Source organism: Terrapene carolina, unplaced genomic scaffold (assembly GCF_002925995.2).
Source record: "Terrapene carolina triunguis isolate 2854851 unplaced genomic scaffold, T_m_triunguis-2.0 Scaffold337, whole genome shotgun sequence".
NCBI classification, from domain to species: Eukaryota; Metazoa; Chordata; order Testudines; family Emydidae; genus Terrapene; species Terrapene triunguis.
This window is the reverse complement of record NW_020664688.1, coordinates 45,689-69,588: the sequence shown is the minus strand read 5'-3', so window position 1 is coordinate 69,588 and position 23,900 is coordinate 45,689. Positions and strand designations below refer to the sequence as shown.

The following is a 23,900-nucleotide window of genomic DNA, read 5'->3' as shown; positions in this document are numbered from 1 at the left end:
GCTCCCAGCCCTCTAGACCCCACTCCTTTTCCAGAGCCACGAATAGAATGCTGGAGTCCTGACTCCCAGCAACTCCTGCACTAGCCCACTAGACCCACTCCCCACCCTGAGCCAGGGATAGAACCCAGGAGTCCTGACTCCTGCACCCCCCCTCATTCTAACCACTAGCCCCCCACTTCCCTCAGTTGGCAAGAAATGGCGCCTAGGGTTCCTTTACTAGACAATAGAAAATGCTCCCTTCTCATCTGATGCGGTCTGTACTTAACATTACCGGGCATTATTTAAAGCCTAATACAAGATTCATAAGTGTGGCAGGGCCCATTATAATCGGATGGTTACACCAAATACCTGCTGCTCACACGGGGCCAGGGATGAGCAGCGGCGCAGAGCATGGAATGTTTATTACTATTTGTATTGCACTAGCAGTATTGCACTACAGCTGAGGCCATGGGCCTGCTGTACAGGCAAGTAGCAAAAAACTCTCCTCGCTGTGAGGAGTTTGCAGTCTAAACAGACACGACAGACAAAGGAAGGGCCATTCCTATTTTGCATATGCAGAGCGGAGGCGCGGGGAGATGAAACGAGTTGTCTGCCACCACCCAAGGAATCTCTGCCAGTGGGAGGCTGGTGCTGACCGCAAGGCCAACCTTGTGCTACAGATGTGGTGCTCTGTGCTCCAGCAGGTGGCTCACCGATTGCAGCCTAGACCACAGCACGGTTCCATCTCTTCTGAAGTGGTCGACCGAGCAGAAATGTTGGAGATCCACCATCCCAAACCGCTTCCTTCAGCACTGGCGTTCTCGCCGTTTCATCCATCTGGCCTGACGCCCAGATGGTGTATTAAACACCCATCCTGATAATGCTGTAGGTGTGCCGAATGTGGAGAAAAAGAAGAACAGAGGCAATACTGGAGAAACGACCACGCAGGTAAGAAAAAAATCAAAGTCAGCCTAGATGTTAGGGGGATGGGCCACCTAAAACACCCTAGGAACACAGAAGTAAAGTATTGGGGACAGGGGAAGAAAGGACCAAACTGTACCAGAAGAGGGTTGGAGGAGCCATTCTCCAAGACTGATGGACACCAGGTGCTTTAGAAGAACCTGTGTAGTTTTGTTTTTGTGGTTTAATCGTATTGAACTCCGAGCCTGGAAAAGGACATATAGCTGTGAGATCCACTATTGTGCTGCATACAAATTGTTTTCTCTGAACCCTTTTAAATTGGCTGCCTTTCAATTCAGTATGAGAGACATCACCTGCCATGCTACAGAGACCCTTTCAGGCAAAACCTTAGCTCCATAGATTCCTTGCCAGGAGGAACCGTTGTGAGCATTGAGTGGGACCTTCAGCACAACACAGGCCAGAACTTGCCTGAATTAATTCCAATGTTTAGTTGACCCCAAAATAAATGTTGTTGGTTTTTTTCCATTTTGTCAAGGAAAATCAAAACAGCGTCACTTCAGGTCAACCCCCAAACAGATTTTTCCGTTCAGCCGCTGAACCAAACAAATCAATTATTTCCCCAGCTCTCTTCTGGTATTCCTAAAATGTGTCCCGGGGAGATTAACTGAGTCGTCTGCAGCAGACAAGGTATCTCTGCCCATGGGAGGAATTGAATCTACAACTTTGGTGGAAATTCAATATTTTGTACAGGTGATTTAGTGTGGGTGGAGGAGGTGCATTTCCAGCCTTGGAGCTAGATTTGATGCTCATGTTTATAACGAGGAGGGCAGAGAGGTGGCTGGAGTTTTTGTCGTGGCGTTCATCACGGTGTGGGCTGGGGGGCTCACCGTGATGCAGCGCTGTATTAAAACCCTGTGCACGGGGACTAGGAAACCTTCAGAGCCTGAACAAGAACACAAGCCATGCTTATGAATAGCAACCAAGTGCCTACTGTGCCTGCTGCAGACTGCAGTGAGGCGAGGATTCCCCTTCTGAATGCATGCTGCAAATAGCACTGCATTGTCATTCTCCCACCAGACAAAGCTTGCGAAGAGCAAAGATGATCCAGAGGCTAAGGGCAGTGGGTTAGGACTGAAGATCTGAGTCTATTCCCAGCTTTGCTTCAGAGTCCCTGGGTGACGGGCAAATCACTTCCCTTCCCCATGCCTCAGTCCATCATTAGAATAAGAAATTATCGTCATCTGTGGTGGTAGCACTCAGGGACCCCGGTCAGAACCCCATAGTGCTACCCACTGTATCCACACAAAACAAAACTGGTTCCCCGACCTTCAGCGCTTACCCTGTAAGTATGGGATTGATCCAAGAGATGAAGAAAGCACAAAGTATCGCTGAGATGATGGTTGATGGACAATAAATGAAGATGGACATAACAGAAGCTTTGTTCAATGACTACACACCCCTCTGTCTAGCCATCCTTCCTCCCACAGTCTCTGCCTACCTAACCGATCAATGGTGACCAATAACTGATGGTTGATAAATGAAGATTGATAATGGATTGTATCTAAGTAATGATCAGTGTTGATAATTGTATATTGATAAGTGATGATAGGTTGATAAATGACAGGTAATTATTGTACTTTGGTGATAGGTTGATAATTGACGGTTGATAGTTTGAAACAGATAAGCAATTATTGATTGTTAATTAGAGATTGCTGCTTGATAGTTAATTGGGGATTAGTTGATTGGTCAATAATTGATGGTTGAGGCTTTAAACCTGATTATTGCTAACTAGAGGCTTTAAATTGATTATTGATAATCGAGGGATAATTGATACTTGATTTGTGGATAATTCATCATTGATAGCTTGCAATAACAGTACAGGCACCTTCATGTGGCAGGGTGGATATTCTGTATTTCCATCGATACACTCGTTTTTATTTTCCTTATTAGAGCAAGGTGGTTTGACGAGCCAGAAGGGGCTGAAGTTTTTGATGTGGTTTCAATCATTGTGGGTGGGGGGAGCACAGTGACTCATTCTTATACAAAAACTTGCTGCGGGCTAGAGGGAAACCCTCATAGCCTGAGCGGTAAATGCAAGCCACAGCGGTGAGCGGGGCCCGAGCCTGCTTGACACAGAGCCAGGGACTGTGGGAGGGGGTGAACCCTCCACCCAGCTGGTGAGCTGGTCCAAGAGATTTGGTTGGGATTTTCAGCAAGGTCTAAGAGAGTTCGGCTGAGTCCCTCAGACGTATCTAGTCTCCCAACTTCCACTGATTTAGTAGAATCTGAGCCTTAGTGACTTTCATCAACGGGAATAAGAACATAAGAAGAACATAAGAACGGCCGTACCGGGTCAGACCAAAGGTCCATCTAACCCAGTATCCTGTCTACTGACAGTGGCCAATAGAAGGAGAAGGCGGCTCCTTCACGGAGCCGTGAGCACGGGCGTGTACTTAGCGCGGTTCACTCCCATTCCCGAGGCCTGCCCATTTTGCGGCCTACGGGAGACCCTGGCGCACGCATACCTCGAGTGCGCCAGGCTGCAGCCCCTGTTTCGGCTCCTCCAGAACCTCTTGTTGAGGTTCTGGCTGCACTTTTCCCCCCACCTGTTTATTTATGCACACCCTATCCGTGGCCCCACGAAGTCGCGGGACCTTCTCGTTAACCTCTTCCTGGCCCTAGCTAAACTTACCATCTATAATACCAGGGAGACGATGTTGAACGAGGGGGTGCTCTGCGACTGTGGGGCCTACTTCCGTAATTTTTTGGTTTCACGTCTCCGGGCGGAGTTCCACTGGGCAGCATCCGCTGGCTCCCTTACCGCCTTTGAGGAGCAGTGGGCGCTGTCCGGGGTTCTTTGCTCGGTGTCCCCATTTGGTTCCCTGATTTTGAACCTTTAACCGTCACCTCACTTCCTGTTTTTTTATCAGTTGTCCCAAGGAATTACTTGGTTTCTGGGTCCAGTGGTCCCTCCCGCTAGGCTGGGGGAGGGGCCTTTAGCAGTGGGCGGGTAAGCCCGCCCACTTCCCGGTCAACCAATATGGGGGGACAGTGGCCAATGCCAGGTGCCCCAGAGGGAGTGAACCTAACAGGCAATGATCAAGTGATCTCTCTCCTGCCATCCATCTCCACCTTCTGACAAACAGAGGCTAGGGACACCATTCCTTACCCATCCTGGCTAATAGCCATTAATGACTTAACCACCATGAATCTACCCAGTTCTCTTTTAAACGCTGTTATAGTCCTAGCCTTCACAACCTCCTCAGGCAAGGAGTTCCACAGATTGACTGTGCGCTGTGTGAAGAAGAACTTCCTTTTATTCGTTTTAAACCTGTTGCCTATTAATTTCATTTGGTGACCCCTAGTTCTTGTATTATGGGAATGAGTGAATAACTTTTCCTTATCCACTTTCTCCACATCACTCATGATTTTATATACCTCTATCATATCCCCCCTTAGTCTCCTCTTTTCCAAGCTGAAGAGTCCTAGCCTCTTTAATCTCTCCTCATATGGGACCCGTTCCAAACCCCTAATCATTTTAGTTGCCCTTTTCTGAACCTTTTCTAGTGCCTGTATATCTTTTTTGAGATGAGGAGACCACATCTGTATGCAGTATTCAAGCTGTGAGCGTACCATCGATTTATATAAGGGCAATAAGATATTCTCAGTCTTATTCTCTATCCCCTTTTTAATGATTCCTAACATCCTGTTTGCTTTTTTGACCACCTCTGAACACTGCGTGGACATCTTCAGAGAACTATCCACGATGACTCCAAGATCTTTTTCCTGACTTGTTGTAGCTAAATTAGCCCCCATCATATTGGGTGTAGAGTTGGGGTTATTTTTTCCCATGTGAAATGTAATGGACGTTCGATGCCTCACTCTCCCAGGTTTCTTTGAAAAGCTCAGCCTAAAACCTATGAGCTCAGAGGGCCAGACTGATCACAGTATTTTAAATTTTCAAAAGCACATAGGCCCCATTGAAATTAATCCCTTGGCCAGATCCGCTACTGGCGTAAATTGGCCTTTAAAAATTTGGGCCAGAGAGTCCAGATACTCCAGTTATAACAAAGCTCTCTCTCTCTCTCTCTCTCTCTCTCTCTCTCTCTCTATCTATCTATCTAGCCCCATGCACCCCCATATATCCATATCCATCTACCACCATCTATCCCCATCCATCTATCCCGATACACACCCATCCCTCTATCTATCCCCATACACCCCATCCCTCCATCCATCCCCATACACACCCATACCTCAATCCATCCCCATACACCCCCATCCCCATCCCCACCCATCATCCCTCCATCCATCCATCCCCCATACAAAACCATCCCTTCATCCATCCATCCATCCATCCATCCATCCATCCATCCATCCCCCATACACACCCACCCCTCCATACATCCCCCATACACACCCATCCCTTCATCCATCCATCCATCCATCCATCCATCCCCATACACACCCACCCTCCATCCATCCATCCATCCATCCCCATACACACCCATCATCCCTCCCAATCCACCCCATCATCCCTCCATCCATCCAGCCCCATACACACCCATCCTTCCATCCATTCCCCATACACACCCATCCCTATATCCAGCCCCATACACACCCATCATCCCTCCAGACAACCCTATACACCCCCATCCCTCCAGCCATCCAGCCCCATACGCCCCCATCCCTCCAACCATCCAGCCCCATACACACCCATCTATCTATATCTGTCAATCCCCATCTGTCCCGATACACACCCATTCCTCCATCTATCCCCATACACACCCATCCCTACCCATTCACACCCATCATCCCTCCATCCATCCCCATACAGCCCCATCATCCCTCTCTCCATCCATTCCCATACACACCCATCCCTCCATCCCTCCATCCATCCCACATACAAACCCATCCCTCCATCCATCCCCCATACACACCCATAACTGCATCCATCCATCCCTCCATCCATCCACCTACACACCCATCCCTCCATCCAGCGGCATACACACCCATGCAGCGGCCTCAGTGTAACCAGACAGGAGGGGCGGGGGTTTCAGGTGCCACCAGCAGGGCAGCTTGACCCCGCACCTTTCCTGCAAAAAGTGTTAAAATTGCTGATGCGTGTATTGTAAAAAAACAAGAAGTCTGTTTCTATGTGCCCCCGGGAATGTTTGTCAGGGCCCAAAGGCATAAACACTCTAAAAAAAATATCTCTGGTTAATTGACAATCATAAGGTGTCTGACCTTTTAACCCTGCTTGCTTAGCAAGTTTTCTTTAAAAAAATATGTCATTGTATTACTAATGTATAAATAAGGGGGGAAAGTTTGAGGTAATTGGACTTCTCAGAAGGGGCTCTTCAGGGACGCTCCCTCTGGACACATCTTCGGGTCCCCACCGGAAGCCTGGCCAGCTGAAGCCTGTCATGGTGCCACTCGAAAGCCACCCTCAGCTTCGGTAATTATCGAGGCCTGGGTGGTGTTTCACTAACCTGTTGCCGACGTGTGTAAGTGCTTGAGACTAAGTAAAGTTTAGCTTTAAGTGAAAGCACTCTTGTGTTGTCCTGTGTGTGCCGGCCATCTATGGGTCGGACAGCCATGTCTCCCTTAATTTATTTCCTAACACCACCTCGCACAGAGTAAACGTTACCAAAAGCTTTGGGTTAAAAAAACCCCGGGTAACAGCGGGAACACCCGCCACCCCCATGTTCATCTTTATAAAATGACTGTGTGTATCCAATGCAAAGTTTGTCATGTTGAGTGTCTTCGGAAGGATCATGATGCACTGAGCATGGTTGTTATAGTGATGTTATAGTAATTGTTACAGTGATGTTATAGTGATGTAATAGGTTATAATTTCACGTATATAGTTATGAGGCTGAAAATGTATCCTCATGGCTTAAAGCAAGCCCAGGCAAAAACTCTCCAGGAGCAGAGGGGCAGTTCACACCTCATCAGGGCATGGATGGGACAAACCCAGCCCAGCCTCATGGGAACAATGGACACTGGCTTAGGCAGCAACAAAAGAATCTGTTAGACCCTCAAGGGAGTCGCCCCCTTCCTTTGGGCAGTTTGGGACTGCGATGAGGTAATGCTCACCTGACTCTGAAGGAGGTTCGGGGGGGCAAAACCAAGAGGAAAGAAAGGACATGATAAAAGGGAGAGACATTTTGCCATGCTCTTACTCTCTCTTCCACCTACATCTACAGACACCACCACCACCAATCCACTGAAGCGCTGATCAAAGGGGAGAGCCTGGCTGAAGAGCAGCCAGCCTGTAGTGAGAAGCATCTCAGTTTGTAAGGACACTGAAAGTGTTAAGATGAGATTAGAATGCGGTTTGCTTTTATTTCATTTGACCAAATCTGACTTGTTGTGCTTTGACTTATAATCAGTTAAAATCTGTCTTTTGTAGTTAATAAATCTGTTTGTTTGTTCTACCTGAAGCAGTGCGTTTGGTTTGCAGTGTATCAGAGACTCCTCTTGGGAGAACAAGCCTGGTACATATCAATTTCTTTGTTAAATTGACGAACTCATATAAGCTTGTAGCGCCCAGCGGGCATAACTGGGCACTGCAAGACGGAGGTTCCCAGGGTTGTGTCTGGGGCTGGAGAGATTGGCTAGTGTCGTTCAGTTCCACAACCCAAGGAGCAGCTTACATGCCAGAGGCTGTGCGTGAACAGCTCAGGAGTGGGGGTTCTCACAGCAGAGCAGGGTAAAGCTGGCTCCCAGAGTCAAGGATTGGAGTGACCTAGCAGATCACTGGTCTAGCTAACACCAGAGGGGAACGTCACACACACCCATCCCTCCATCCAGCCCCATATACACCCCCCACTATCCATCCAGCCCCATACACCCCTCCCACTATCCATCCAGCCCCATACACACCCATTCCTCCATACATCCAGCCCCATACACACTCATCCATCCATCCATTCATCCCCATACACACCCCTCCGTCCATCCATCCATCCATCCATCCATCCCGGTACACACCCCTCCATTCATCCATCCCCCATACACACCCATCCATCCATCCTCATACACACCCATCATCTCTCCACGCAGCCCCATACACCCCCATCCCTCCATCCATCCCCCTACACACCCATTCCAATATCCATCCCTCATATACACCCATCCCCATACACCCCATCCCTCCATCCAGCCCCATACACACCCATCATCCCTCCATCCCTCCATCCCCATACACACCCATCCCTCCATCCAGCCCCATACATCTATCTTTTTTTAAAGTAACCCATGGGAGTGAGGATCCCAAATTCGATTTTAAAAAAAGTTGGATTACTATGTAATTGGGTCCCATTAGTGTGGTCTAGCAGAGGGGGCACCAGTCCAGGAGACCTGGTTTCTATTCCCCTCTGCCCATGGGCAGGATAATTTCCCTCTCTGTCTCTCACTTCCCTCAGCTGAAATCAGGATCCTTATAGCACCTGCCTCTCACAAAGGGAACAGAGCAGTGGGCTTCAGTAGAACAGGTGCTGAGCTGAGAAGCTGCAGAACTGGTTTCTCTTCCCATCTCCACCCTTGGCTCCCTCTTTGTGCCTCAGCTTCTCCATCCGCAAAATAGATGTCATGATATTGGTCTTTTCTTTTCTTTTCTTTTCTTTTCTTTTCTTTTCTCAAAGCACTTTGGCCCAGACCGTTAAAGGTATTTGGGCCCCCAAAGGAGAGATGGGTGCCTAGTGGGATTGAAATCAACAGAAGCTAATCTCCTAGATATTTCTCAACATCCCAGTAGGCAATTATCTGCACCCTTAGGCTCATAAATATCTTTATACCTGTACTTCACATCCAGAGGTCTCAGAAGGCCAGATTTCCAAGAGATATGGCTGATTCCTTCTCCAAAGCCTTTAGCTGGTCTGTCTTGACTTAGGACCAGGTTTACATGAAATCAATAGGAGTTAGGCGCTTTGCTGAGACGTGTTTGTAAACCCCACTATGTGCCTAACTGCATCTTTAGACATCGTAATATCTCTGTAAATCTAGCTGTACTTTCCTCTAGAGAAAGTAAAGAAGTGTTATTTACTCCTTCTCATAGCACAAGAACCAGGGGTCACCCAATGAAATTAACAGGCAGCAGGCTTAAAACAAACAAAAGGAAGTATTTCTTCACACAATGCACAGTCAACCTGTGGAACTCTTTGCCAGAGGATGTTGTGAAGGCCAAGACTATAACAGGATTCAAAAAAGAACTCTAGATAAATTCATGGAGGATAGGTCCATCAATGGCTATTAGCCAGGGATGGGCAGGGATGGTGTCCCTAGCCTCTGTTTTGCCAGAAGCTGGGAATGGGCAACAGGGGATGGATCACTTGATGATTCCCTGTTCTGTTCATTCCCTCTGGGGCACCTAGCATTGGCCACTATCAGAAGACAGGATACTGGGCTAGGTGGATCTTTGGTCTGACCCAGTATGGCCGTTCTTATGTTCTTTTTTTTTTTTTTTTTCCAAATCACAACCCAAAATATTTCAAAGCGATCTGGGGGAATTAGGCACCGGGGGCCAGATCTTGAAAGAGAGGCCCCCAGGGCCCTGATCTTCAAAGGTATTTAGGCACCTAACTCCCATTGATTTCAACAGTCTATGGAGCAATGCTGATATATACCCATTGAACATTTAGCCTTAAAACATCCCGCATAATGGTTTGTGTTTCTGTCTGTCTGGAGGCCTGTGGGTCGCTCTTGGAGTGTGTATCTGGCCCTACAGGCCTTGCAGGGGACAAATAAGGACAGGACAGGATTGGATTCCTCTCCTCAGTCACAACGACAATTCCAGCCAGCACTAGATTCTAAAACCAGGATGTGGGTTTTTCTAGCCAACTGTAATGAACCATGTATGTTGCCAAGGAGTAGAACCTGCCCAGGGCACAAACACCCGGGCCCCTCGTCTCAGGAAGTCTCAGGAAGGAAATGTTGACTGTTGCTTTAAAAAATAAAATCCCTTGACTTCCAGCTGTGGCCTGTGCTTCAGATAATCTGCAGCTGTGCAGAGAAGCTGGAACTACTGTATCCTCAGTCCTTAAAGGCTGGGGATTTTAATGGAGTGTTTGTGTTGATGGAAAGTATTGTCATTGGATTCATCCATGTTCTTTCAGAGACCAGACAAAGGGTCTGTCTGTCTGTCTGTCTGTCTATCCCAGGGATCGGCAACCTTTGGCACGTGATTTGCCAGGGTAAGCACCCTGACGGGCCGGGCTGGTTTGGTTACCTGCCGTGTCTGCAGGTTCGGGCAATCACGGCTCCCACTGGCCGCGGTTCGCCGCTCCAGGCCAATGGGGGCGGTGGGAAGCGGCGGCCAGCACATCCTTCGGCCCGCGCCGCTTCCCGCAGCCCCCATTTGCCTGGAGCAGCGAACCGCGGCCAGTGGGAGCCGTGATTGCCCGAACCTGCGAACGCGGCAAGTAAACAAACCAGCCTGGCCAGCCAGGGTGCTTACCCTGGCGAACCGCGTGCCAAAGGTTGCCGATCCCTGGTCTATCCCCATGCATCCCTTGTATCTATCCCTCATTGCCACGGTACTGAACACATCTTACATGGAACTTTTTATTAACTCATTATCTGTGGAGATTGGTTCACCGAGAGGGTCATTTTTGTACATACCTCCATGAATTGGCTTTCCCCAGAGATGCGTGCACATGAGTTGCAATATGTTACTGGGCTGCAACTCAGTACCAAGGACCAGGGACAGCAGTTGCAGAGCCAGCAGGTAAATTCAGGCTAATTTTCCTCTGTATCTGGTCGTTACCATTCCTTACTTCAAAGTGCTTTGATTGTTTCTTTATTCTCACTCAGGACCTATCACCCTGATTGACTAAACTGGGAAATTGTCCAACATCCTGGCAGATTTTGAGGCCTCTTGTTGTTGCTGGGGAGGAAAGATTTTATTTAAAACATCTGAAGTTGAACAAAAGCAAAGACGACATAACGGCTCTGGGCGGATTCCTGAGGACAATGGGATTACTACAGTGGGCTGACGTTCAGCGAGCAGCTCGCCATGGTTCTGAGCTCACTCTGCACTCAGCGTGAGAGCTGTAATTCTGGGGAGAATACGCTGCGTCACATGTCACGGTGGTGCTGAGATCTTGGTTTAAGGGTGAAGCGAAGCCCAGCCAGGGACTCTTGCACTGAACTTCCATGTTCTCAGCACCATGGCCCTCAAACAGGTGTAAACTGTCTGTGAATTGATTTAGGCTGGAAATTAGAAGCAGATTTCTAAGCCTCAGAGCTGGGGGGTCTGGAACCGCCTCCCCATGGAAGTAGTGGGAGGGAAACAACCTGACTCATTTTAAGATGGAGCTTGATAAGTGTCACTGGGGTTCCGTGCTGTCTGCAGTAGCAGGAGATAGGTTCAATGCCCCAGAGGTCCCATTCAGTCTTTGGCTCCTAAAGAATCACTGGGTTTATTTGGAGGGGGAGTGAGGGAACGGGTAGGCAATTCACTTCTGAATGATACTGTCACATAGAGAGACAGAGGAACACACAGAGAGAATATCTCCTGCTAGCTAATAAATCTGAACATAAGAGCGGCCATAGTGGGTCAGACCAAAGGTCCATCTAGCCCAGTATCCTGTCTTCTGACAGTGGCCAATGCCAGGTGCCCCAGAGGGAATGAACAGAACAGGGAATCATCAAGTGATCCATCCCCTGTCGCCCATTCCCAACTTCTGGCAAAATCCTGTCCCCATTGGAGTCACTGGAAACTTTTCCATTGACCTTCACTGGTGCCAGGATTCTGCTCTCTAATAGCAGGAACGTCACCTGAAAATAGAGCGGGAACGGGAGTCAGACCGGGTTTTTGTTTGACCTGGCTAGGAAGACATACAAATGTGCTGGTACGAGCTGGACTACTGGGGCCAAGGCACCATGGTGACCGTAACAACAGGTACGTTATGTGGATTCTTCTGTCCTTCCTATAGATTTTTATTTCCCAAGAATTTTCTGTAGGAAGCTAAGAAGGTATTCTGGGTTTATCCACACCCAGGCAGCTGCGATAAGAGTTACTGGGGCTGAGGAAGCATGGCCAAAAAAACCATAAATATATAACTGAGGATAGATGCTGTGGGGGCAAACTGAGGCATGGCATGATGAACGTTGAGATTATGAAAACTTCTTAAGAGCGATGAAATTCACTGGGAGCGAGGCACCCGACTCCCTCGGCCACCTTTGAAAATCCCAGCCGCATTAATGTAAATGTTAATTATATTATTAATCCCAGCCACTGTAAGTAATTAGGGCCAAATCCAGTGCCAGGGGAAAGACCACCATTGACTTCAAAGGGGACTAGATCAGGCCCCTGAAAGAGTATTTTTGTAAGGCGTGAATAGCGAGTAGAAGGACTGTGATAACTGGGCTATGGATTACTGGGGACAAGGGACGCTGGTCACAGTCAGCTCAGGTAAGGAGAGACTTTTTACTTTACTGTCTTTTCTTTTTTAATCTCTAAACTCAAGGACTGTACTTTCCTCCCTGGTAAATTCTAAGCCCGATCTCTCTTTGCTGGGGTGTGACTTATAACCAGACCATATTCAGTAGTGATCTGCTCAGGGGATAGGAATCCTGAAATTTACTCTGACCACAGCAAACTGTAGAATCTCTGCTCCCAAATCCCCGTGTAAACCAGAAAAGAGGGCAGGTTGCAAAGGGCAGCTTTCTGTGCAGAGGTAAGGGGCAGATACATCAGTGTGAGGGCTATGGTGAATTCGATTATTGGGGGCAAGGAACCCTGGTCACCGTCACTTCTGGTAAGTAATAAATTGTAGAAACCTCGGTATTTAGATGTGTATAAGGAATGCCACAATGGTTGTATGAATATCTCAGCTGAACAGAGACCAGCTACATTTTTAACTGGTTACTATAATCTCCGGTAGGCAGAGTTTAAGGTGGGGAAGGGGATTTTTGGTCCCCGTAAATGGAGTTCTCCTTGAAAGGATAAGTGGGTTTTAACACACCTAGTGGAAGGGAATTGGTCATTGTAATTACTATGGCAACTTCGACTACTGGGGACAAGGGACCCTGGTCAAGGTCACATCAGGTAAATTACTAACGTTTTCCTGTCCTGATTTAAATTAGATCCACTGTTGGGACTAGATCCACAGCTAGAGTTAATTGGTGTAACCCCATTCAAATCAATGGAGCTACGCCGGTTTACACCAGCCTTGGAAGGGTGCTGGTGGTATCAGATTTTGATGGGCTTAAGAGTACATTTCACCCTGCAGTAGGTCTATGCACCATCAAATTCTCTAATTTGAAGGCTAAAGTGAGGTGAATAGAGCGATGCGGTATTTGTAGAGACTCATTAAGGCATTCTATTGCTGTGTTACTATGGCTACGCTTTCGACTACTGGGGACAAGGGACCCTGGTCACGGTCACTTCAGGTAAATTTCTAAACGCTTTTCTCTTGGTCTTGGTGTAACTCATTGGAGCAGAGTAAATTTTATACAGAGAATCTTTTAGTGTATAGACTTGACCCAACGCCCATTGGAGTCTTTCCCTTGACTTCAGCGGGCATTGGGTCCCATCCTACATGCTTACTGTGCTCTAATTGGGGTACTTGCAGCCACTGGGGACAAGGGACGCTGGTTACAGTCCCATCGGGTGAATTTCTAACCTTTATTCCAGTCCTGGCTTAACCCTGAGAAATGTGGTAAATTTTGCATGGTCAGAATTTCGATATGGCCCAACTGAGCATATTTGTACAGAGTCACCGAGACTATACTTTACTGTGCAATAACTGGTATGCTTTCGAGTACTGGGGACAAGGGACGCTGGTGACAGTCACCTCAGGTAAATTTCTAACCTTTATTCAATGCCTCATAGTCGTAGCCGGTTAAATTTTGCACGGTCAGAATTTTGCTATGCCCCAAGTGAGTGTATTTGTACAGAGACAATAGGACAACACTTTACTGTGCTATAGCTGGGCAGCTTTTGACTACTGGGGACAAGGAACTCTTGTGACCGTCACATCAGGTAAATTTCTAACCTTTATTCCAGTCCTCACAGTAGCAGGTTAAATTTTGCGGAGACAGAATTTTGCCTTGGCCTTGACCAAGCGTATTTGTGCAGAGTTGCTAGGGCAATAGATTACTGTGCTCCGGCTGGGCTTTCGACTACTGGGGACAAGGGACTCTTGTCACGGTCACCTCAGGTAACCAACATTTTGCCTTATTTTGGAATCATGTATTTTCTTTTTCTTCCTAACCTTTTATCCTGTCTTGCCAGTCTTGCGTACGTTGACTATTCCTAAAGGGACAATGAAAGACTGTCCCTGGCTTGCATTATGTAGCTCAAATTATCTGGTGCCTTCTAGCCTTGAAATCTATCAATGGCTGACTTTAGCGAGAGTTGGAGCAAGGCACAAATCTTTAAAAGAAGTCTTGCTAATGTTTTGCCACTCTGGGAGAGTAATTTTTGTACAGTGGAAAATAGGGAAGAGAAATGATGTGTTACCCACTCGATTACTGGGGCCAGGGGACCATGGTGACCGTCACGTCAGGTAAAGATAGAAACCTCTAAAAATTCTTCTCTCCTCCAAGTAACTTGTAAGTGTCTAAAGATAATTGGGGTGTGGGAAATTTAGTTATCTGAATCTATTTTTAAAGTTAGTTCAAACTTGATTACAGAAGCAATGTCAAGATGACATTGATCATAACGGCAGGAAAAATTATAGGTAGACAAATCAGTATTTGTACAAGGGAAGGGGCAGACGTATCTCTGTGTAACTGGTATTTCGAGTACTGGGGTCAAGGAACTATGGTCACCGTCACTTCAGGTAAATATTTTCAATCCTAAATTGCCTTACCTGTTTAAATTAATCTCTTAAAGCTGATCATGAATGTCCCCTCTTCCAAATGTGCAAGATTATGTCTTTGTATGAGAAGGTTCCTGTGAAATTCCAAGAGTTAGAATAATTGGGTGGGTGGGTAGGTATTTTAGAGTTTCAAAGATAAATAGCACTTTAATTCCCTTTTAGCGGGTTATACAGCTCAGTCTAGTGGTTGGGGAACTGTCAATTTGACAGGTCCTCTTCCAGGATAAAAATATGGTAGCAAAAAAGTATGATTGAGATTTTCAAAGCTGCATAAGTGATTAAAGTTGGGAAATGGATGTCCTAATTGCCTCTGTGGCATTGAAAATCTCACCCTAAATTTTGTACTGAAAAATGGCAGTACAAAAATCTAGATGGAAAACCTTGAAGTAACCTCAGGTTTGGCATCCAAAAATCACCTGTCACTTTTGAAAATCTCCCCGAAATATGAGGATAGGTTCTTGTGCACGTAGAATATCATCATGTGTCATTGTGACTACTATGATTACTTCGATTACTGGGGACAAGGTACCATGGTGACCATCAGTTCAGGTAAATACAACTTCTAAATATCCTAGAGTATGAAATCTAGAAATCTGAAATTATCTTGAATAACTTCTGGAAGTAGATCACTGGGATATTTTTTTTCTTTAGAGTAGACCAATTCAGATAAAATCAACCCACAGGTTAAAGAATATGGAAGCATTAAAATAGTATCTAGTATCATGTAGAAATAGTTAAAAAGTGATAAAATTGGAATTAAATATAAAGGGGTGACTAGAGACGGAGTGCAGTCAATTGGAGTCTTTCTGCTGGCTTTGAACGTGCCCCAGAAGAGAGAAGGCTTTTAGTGCTAGAGAACTCAACAAAAATCTCTTTGTGTAATGCGTACTTTGATTACTGGGGCCAAGGAACTGCAGTCACTGTCACATCAGGTACTTGTAACTTTTAATCTTTCCTTTCCTCTCTTCCAAACTTAATGAGGCAAAAGAACTGAAATTAGAGTGAGTCTCAATTTTCATAAGTGTGAAAGGTGGATTTTGTTCCAAAGTGTGTCAGAGTTAGAATAATTGTAGAGTGAAGACTATAATTATGGGGTGAGGATCAAAATGATTAGTGGTATGATAGGGCTAAAATGACCATTAGAAAAAATAACTAATTGAAATAATTAGAAAATGTGAATGGGTTTTTGTGCGACCCTGACAAGAGATCTGAGCAATGTGATTACTACGGCTTTGACTACTGGGGTCAAGGAACCATGGTCACTGTAACAGCAGGTAAAATTTTCTAATCATTTCAAACTCCAAAATGTGTGCATGAAAGTTCTAGTGAATTAACAAATATTGAGTTTGATCGAAAGCCGACTCTAATCAAGGGAAAGATTCCCATTGACTTCCCACTGAGTTGGCTCTGGAGGTAATTATAAGGGCAACTGAGGGAAAATCCAAGATAAATAGTTATAATCAGAAAACTGAGATGAAAGACAACTTGTCAGATTAGAAATGTTGGTATATCGGGGTTGGCCCATTAAGGGTAGAAGTCTATCTAAATTAACATCTCTGTGGCTAAAACTAAAATCAAAGTAGTAGGAGGTTTTTGTGCAAACGGCACAATCAATTTTAGCAGCGTGACTATTATGATGCCTTGGATTACTGGGGACAAGGGACGATGGTCACCGTCACTTCAGGTAAAAATTTCCTCCTCTTTTCCAATCCTTATTACTGGTTAAATTGATTAATCATATAGAATGATCGAATTTTGAGACTCACGAGTAGCTCCCCACCCCCAAGTCTTCGAGGGTTTTTTTCGTAGGGGACAAGGCAATGAAGGCAGAAACGAACCTGAAATAATAGCTAGTATAAAAGGGGATTAAATAAATAACATGAATAAATGACGGAGGCTGGGCTGGGAAAGTCAGTGAGTTTTAGCCACCTAGGCCATGAGTTAGAACCACTGTGACTACAATGCTTTTGACTACTGGGGACAAGGAACAATGGTGACCGTTTCCAGCGGTAAGTTAGCTCCTCATTTTCATGTGTAGTATTAAGTCGCTGGTTAAAACAGTATTCTCCTTAGGAGGTTGCATTTTTTCAAACCCGGAGGTTAGGCGCTGCAGAGTTTCTTAAACATCAGTTTAAATTCTGTGTAGACCTGTCCCTCCCTTAGCAAAGTGGCTTCGTTATAAAGCAGAATATAACGTTCAAAAGTTCTAGCGGATGGTAGAGCCTGACCCTAGAGCCTTTGAAGTAATTGGCAAAACGTCCACTGATTTCAACCAAACCAGGATTTCTCTTGTAACCAAGATTCTAATGAACTCTGAGGTTATTGCTTAGGTTAACAGAATAACTGTCTTTCCGTGTATAACCGATTCGATTACTGGGGTCAAGGGACCCTGGTGACAGTAACAACAGGTAAATTCCAAGCTCCACTATTTCTCTTCTGTCTTGTGGTCTAGGCTGTAATTAACAGTGTTCTTGATTTATGAGGGTCTTTTATTTTTCATTTTAAAAACAGCTCTTTAAAATGTGGTTAGAGCCACAATAGGGGCTGGAAATTTCTCTAGCTCCAAATTTACAAGGGCACTTCTAAAAGACTTAAAGAGTTTGGGTTTTTTAACTTATGCCAGGGTTGGGTGAGTTTAGGTTTTTGTACACTGTCTAATGGAGACTCTAGCAATGTGATTACTTTGACTACTGGGGCCAAGGGACCATGGTCACCGTCACTACAGGTATGATTTTTATTCCTATTGAAACTGTTATTTTTTAATTCTGAGATTTTTTTAAAAAAATTAGGTTCGGGGTTGTCTTTGACCAGCATAGCTTTTCCCGTTGTCAGTTCCTTTGGGGGGGCTATTCTCAATGATATAGAGGGACAAAGTACTAATTCAATCCTCGCTAAAGAATGCCTTCCCCCTTAAAATGGGTTTAATTCTTAGGGTCTGGTCTTAAAATCATTGTTTGGGGGGAAGTTTATGTACAGCCAGAGGTGACTATTTTATTTCTGTGGGCTTCGCTTACTGGGGACAAGGGACTCTGGTGACTGTGACAACAGGTGAGGTTTTTTTAATAGTGTTTTATTACTTAGATATCAATCAGAGATCTCGAAAACATGCCGTCTGAGGCAGCATAGAAAATGCATTTGTTCTGTTTTGTTGGCCAGGGGAACAGAGTCTAAACTTTAACTCTGAATTAAATTAAAAAGAATCTGGGGTAGGGGACGATTGGGCAAGTAGAAAATGATTTGAGAGAGAAAACTTGATAGAATTGATAGATAGACTTGAAATTCATTGCATCTGAATCTTTAAGTGGCTAAATATCTCTGTGAACCTGGCCCTTGATCAAGCTATTTATCTATCTGATGAGGACAGGAGGATAAAATTATAACATGAGAAGGTGTTTTTAAAAAAGAACAGATCACAATTTTTTAGACTGAATCAAAAATGCTTCTAATTTGTTACTTCAGGCAGATTTAGATGTTTCTCCAGTTCAGTAAATCATAAACTCATTTTAAAAAACAGGTCCTTAATCCTATTCATCTCAGTTAGTTAATTAATTGTCTGGGCAAGGTTATTGTAAAACTCTAGCATAGACATGTCCCGGTGTGATAACTGGTTTGACTACTGGGGACAAGGAACTATGGTCACCGTCACATCAGGTAAAAAATAATTTTTCTTTTGTAACAATTTCGGTCACTTGAGATTGTTGTTGCCTTTGCCAAGAATCCGACTCAACTCCCGTTGAAGTCAATGGGACCCTTTCCCTTGGTTTTACTGGGACTTGGATCAAAACTCTAACCTGTCTTCCATACAGCTGATGCTCTGATATTAGACCAAAGACCATTTGCTCTGTTCCCTAGCAAATCAGAAATCTTTTATCCCTTTGAAATTCTGTTCACTTTTTAATTTTGTGTTTTAATGTCTTGGTAAGATCTCTTTGTAGAGTGTTTGCATGGCAGCCTTTTATAAAGAGGTTTGAATTGGGTCTACATCCAGAAATGGCTTATTCTGATCATAGTCTCTTTGGCTGGGGCTTTGAAAGAGTCTTAAGGTAGTTCGGCACCCACTGAATTTCAATGGGAGTTGGGCTCCACTAGGCTCCTTTGAAATCCTCTGGAAGCCAAGACTCTTAGGGTCTGATCCAAAGCCAATGGGAAGATTCCAGCTGAGTTGGATCAGACCCTTCAAACTAGATTCTCAGTCTGTCTCTATAGTCTACTGACTTCAATAGAGCTTTGCTGATTTACACCACTTGGGGATCTGGCCCTAGTTCCTTATCATGGCAGGGCAATAAAACTCTCCCCTGTTCGCTTTATATTGAAAAAAATTCTAAAGAAAAGGATCGGGCATGTAGGTTCTTGTGAACCATTGTCCAATAGATATGTCATTGTGATAACATCTTCGAATACTGGGGGCAAGGTACCATGGTCACCGTAACATCAGGTAAAAGATTTTAACCCTACATTTTCTAAATTTGTAAGTGTTTAGAAGGGCATAAATGGGAAGATAATCTAGTTCCTCTGGATAATGCAGGATTATCTCTTCTAGGGTATGGCCTCGGGTCTTGACCTGTTTATATTTAATTATCTCAGTCAACTTCTTATTCTATTCTTTTAGTCATAAATGACAAAAAAAATAGGACGGGCTATTGATTGATTGACAGGGTTTTTAACTCATTGCCAGATTGCTATTTTAATACATCAATTAATTGATAGTTGACTTTATTAATCCAAATAAAGACATGAATGAATAAATAAATAAGGATTTTCTCTGTGCAAAATAATGAGAAAAGGCAGTAAAATATCTGCCCTTCTAAAATAAAAATATTTCCGTGCTAGGGTATTTAATTGTAGTCTTAATTAAATGCCAATTAGATAAATAATATCAGTTTTAATGGCACCTTTTAATGTTTAACTTGAATTTAAACATGATCAGGTATTTCTAGGATAAATTTTAAAGGTATTTTAGATCTTCTAAGCCCACCAAATACATAGTAAAAATAGTGACTCATTGCATAGATAGGGTATTTGTGCAGACTCCCCAACGCGGTTGATTAGGGTGATAACTATGCTTTCTTCGACTGGGGACAAGGAACCCAGGTCACCGTTACTTCAGGTAAATCAATATTATTATTGCTCGTATGTCTAATAGTGAGGGAAGGAGGTTCTCTGTGTGAAAAGGGCCCCATTCTGCAGTGTGTGGTCTCCCAAAGTCCAAATGAGTTTGGGGGTATTCTTATGACTGCCGAACGTAAATCAAACCTCTCTCTATTCCTATACACCCCTATCTCTCTTTCTCATTATCTATCTTTCTTGCTATATATCTAATTTTATCTAATCTGTCTATACAATCTGTCTATTCAATCTCTGTCTCTAATCTCTCACTCTATTTTTGCTATCTATCTAATGTATCTATCAATTTATATAGTCTATCTGTCTATGCGAGCTCCTTGTGTTTCATATCTATCTATTTATCTTACATTTCTGAGGATAAATTACCATCCTCACAATGACCCACGTAAAAACTTTAAATTTTGCCACCCCCGACCCAACCTTCTGGCATTACAGACTTCAAATCTGACTTAAACTTTTTAGCATGATAGGACTGAGTTTAAAAATAATTGCCAAATTGATTTCTCTGTTAATATTCATTTATTGGTCCATAGGCCAGGGTTATTTATGTTTTTTTCACGTTATTGCTGTTGAAAAAGATAAATACTCAGAAGCAATAAGATTAGGAGGGAAATTTCACTCAATTGAAATTTAAGGATCAGATGAAAAATACTTAGCAACAGTTAAAACCAAATAATGACTTTCATTAAGATTTAAACTCTTAAATGCCTAAGTCGCTGTTGAAAATTGGGTTTAGGTTTATAGATCACTTAGTTGCTTTTGAAAATTGTACCTATTTGTCTAATTGACAACTCCAATAGAATTCAGTAAGCATTTTAAAAGACAGAGACAAATGTTTCATGTTTTGTTACCATGGGGGAAATTATTAGAAAGCTTTTTTTGATAATTATTAAGCTAATAAATGTTATGGGGAAGATTAGTTGCCTGACTGTCATATTTGCCCTGGAAAATCTCCCCCATAACTTTGATTACATGCTTCATTTTAAAGTTTAATCTAACAAAATATCTATTTTTCCCTGATGGTGCAAACCAAGTAATTATTCTCTATACGGACCTGGGGGCTTTCAATGCTCTTTAGATCAAACTGGGATTGTCAAAGAGGTTTAAGGGGTTAGATGTGGAACTTCCAATGCCTTTCATGTCTAATTCAGCCTTAGTCCATTATAAAATGGATGCTAACAATTATTAATACTTTTAAAAAAAAGAAAGAGATTTTTGACACTCTCACTCCCATTAAGTAGCACTTTACTCCTGGAGCAGTCATGTTCAAATCAGCAAGACCACTGCTGGATTAAAGTGCTACTCAGTGTGTCTCCAAATCTGAATTCACAATAATTAATAAAATAAAATAAAAGTGTTCCTTTGAGTGTAGAACCAAAATGGCCGATTCTGGCCTATAGGGGCGATGGGTAGTTTAGCCTCCAGCTGGCAGAGGTTCGTTTTTCAGTTCCGTTTATTTTTAGACCAATGGTTCCATAAATAACTGTTCTGGTTTCAAAAACATCACCCCCTTGGAGTCAGTTTTGCATGATAGGCCAGAAGGTTTCAAACAACAAAGTCACATCTGTTGGGTATGAAAATAAATTCTTAGCAGGTGGCAGAGATCAACATGTTGATAAAAGTCTTGGGCTAAATTAAGCTATTGTTGTTTTCACTTGAAAATACTGGCTAGATCTCCTAGCAAATGACTTCGAATGATTATTATTATGCACAAATCTACTGCTTTGTGTTAAACAACAATAATTTCATTCTACTTTCCCAGATGATCTTTTATTAAAGGGGAAAAATAGATTAGCAATTTCTTAGTTAATCTTCCTTTTCAGAGAGTAATTTATTTGTGATTTCCTAGTCAATCTTATAATGAACAAGAAGAAGAATAAAATCATAGAAATGTAGGGCTGGAAGAGAAATCAAGGGGTCTATGCCCGCCCCGGCTGAAACAAGATGAATAGTTTCACAATCAGTGTAGTAGTTTGTTCGTTTAGTTATTTAAAGTTTTCTAGGAGGAAACCTGAGGGAAATGTTGGTAGGAGTTTGTGAGCATGTGAAGTTGAAAAATAGATATTACTATTTAGCCAGATTTATAAATGATGCAATTAGATAAATGTACACACTTGAATGCAGTCTAATTTTAACCAATAGTATCAGATTTATCTATACATTTAAATGAAATAAAAGTAATGAGACTGATCAAAAACTTTAATTTAAAATTGAATCTTAAATAAATAAAAATAGCCTAACTGTATTTTTATTCATAGAATTAATTAGATTCATTAAAAAACTTTAATCCAATTGAATTTTTCGTGGGTAGAAACCAAAAACCATCAACAAACATTTAATAAATTATTTGATTTTAAATTTGATATCAAAGACCCATAGCTGAAAGAAAATAAACCTGCATTTGCTTTAAATGATGTTCAGTGGCAGAAATTTTGTCATTTTCCAAATCAAAACTTTATGTGATATTAAATCATATACAAGTTATGGCAAGGAAAATGGTTTTAATTGAGAATTTTTTAATAACTTTGTGTTTCATGAAAATATTTGAACCCCAATTCAATTTTAAAGAGAATATTATCAGCCATGCACTTCCATTTGAGATATTTTTACCAAGACATAAAAATTACTTGGAAGACAAGAGATATTTAAGAAAAAATATCTACGAGGCAATTAATTAATCTATCCCTGGAAATGGAATATCAAGAAAGACATAATATGCCATCTCGACAGGGACTCAGTTGGTAAGAAACCTAATTATCTTTTTGAATATTTATCTTTATCTAATGATGTTAAATTGATGCAAAAGTCTTTTTATTTCCCCACTAAGACTTGCCTTAAAATCTCATTTATTTGTATTCAAACAATTTAGAAAATAACTTTAGATTTACTATGAAAAACAATTATATCCTCCACATCTATAGATGAATATTTATGAATACTTTGTTAGAAATAATTTCAGGGTGACTGTAGATATAACTTTATTAATATACAGTTTGTCAGTTAATACTTATATAGCGATCAAAAGAAAATATTGTTCATTAATAAGAAACTGACAGTTAATAATTATTTATACATCATTTTTGAATTTTGATTTATTAATATGATTTGGGAACTAATATGGATTTTTAGTAATACACTTAGTTTATTGAATTATTAATAGTATCTGTTAGAAATTACTATTGATTTCTTTAATAAGAGTCTGACCGTTAATGTTAATTTTTAGTGCTATATAGCTCAGCAGTGGATTTTCTCTGTGAATGATTATTTATAATACTTGTGTGCAAAAATGAGAAGGGTCATTCTGAATTTAGCTGAAGTTACCATCAATGTTATTTGAGTTTATTTTTCAAGTAAATGTCTTTGTGTTTCTCATTCTGTGGTGGCGTAAAATCAGAGAGAGAGAATTGTGAACTGATCTGATTTGAAAGAGTCAGGGTTTATTTTCAATTATTTTGGCAATCGGTAGGGATTTCAGACTCATTTCCTTGAGGAAAAAGAGGGACCTAGAGCTGTTGACTTGGATGAAATTAGAAATGCAGTTTGTACTTTAATTTGGGGAGTAATTTGCTTTTTCTTGAGAGTGAAAAAAGGCAGATTATTGGGAATTTAAATGAAATGAATGAGCCTGCCTCCACTTTAAATGCTTTTCTTCCCTCTCATTGACCAGTTTTAGCACAGTGTAAAGTTTAGAGAATTTATCCCTAAATTTAATTACAAATTCGCTTCTGGAGTGATTCATAGATTAGCCGAATATTCTAAATATTAAGTAACCTTATTAATGGAAAATTTCTTAGCCACCTGGTACAATGGAAATACGTGATTAATTAGAAAGATTTCTTATTTAACTAATAGATTTTTTTAAATTCACAATTTAATTGAATAATTGACTAAATAGAAGGTTCCTGATAGATTGAGGTCGGAATAGTCCCCTGGTATGGATCTCTTCTGTTGGGCCTGTATCAGCACAGGGCTAGGTGAACAGAGTCCTGGTCCCGCCTGGTACCGGATCCCCCTAGCTGGGTCTGTATCAGCACCGGGCTGGGT

The 23,900-nt window shown here is 42.7% G+C and overlaps 1 gene segment (V, D, J or C); it reads left to right on the top strand.

Moving 5' to 3' along the window:
- The window catches only part of LOC112113828, a 63,470-nt gene that overhangs the window by 26,547 nt on the left and 13,023 nt on the right, over positions 1 to 23,900 (top strand). Inside the window, 1 exon segment of the C gene segment in view lies at positions 15,235 to 15,281. Coding sequence covers positions 15,235 to 15,281 — 47 coding nt within the window.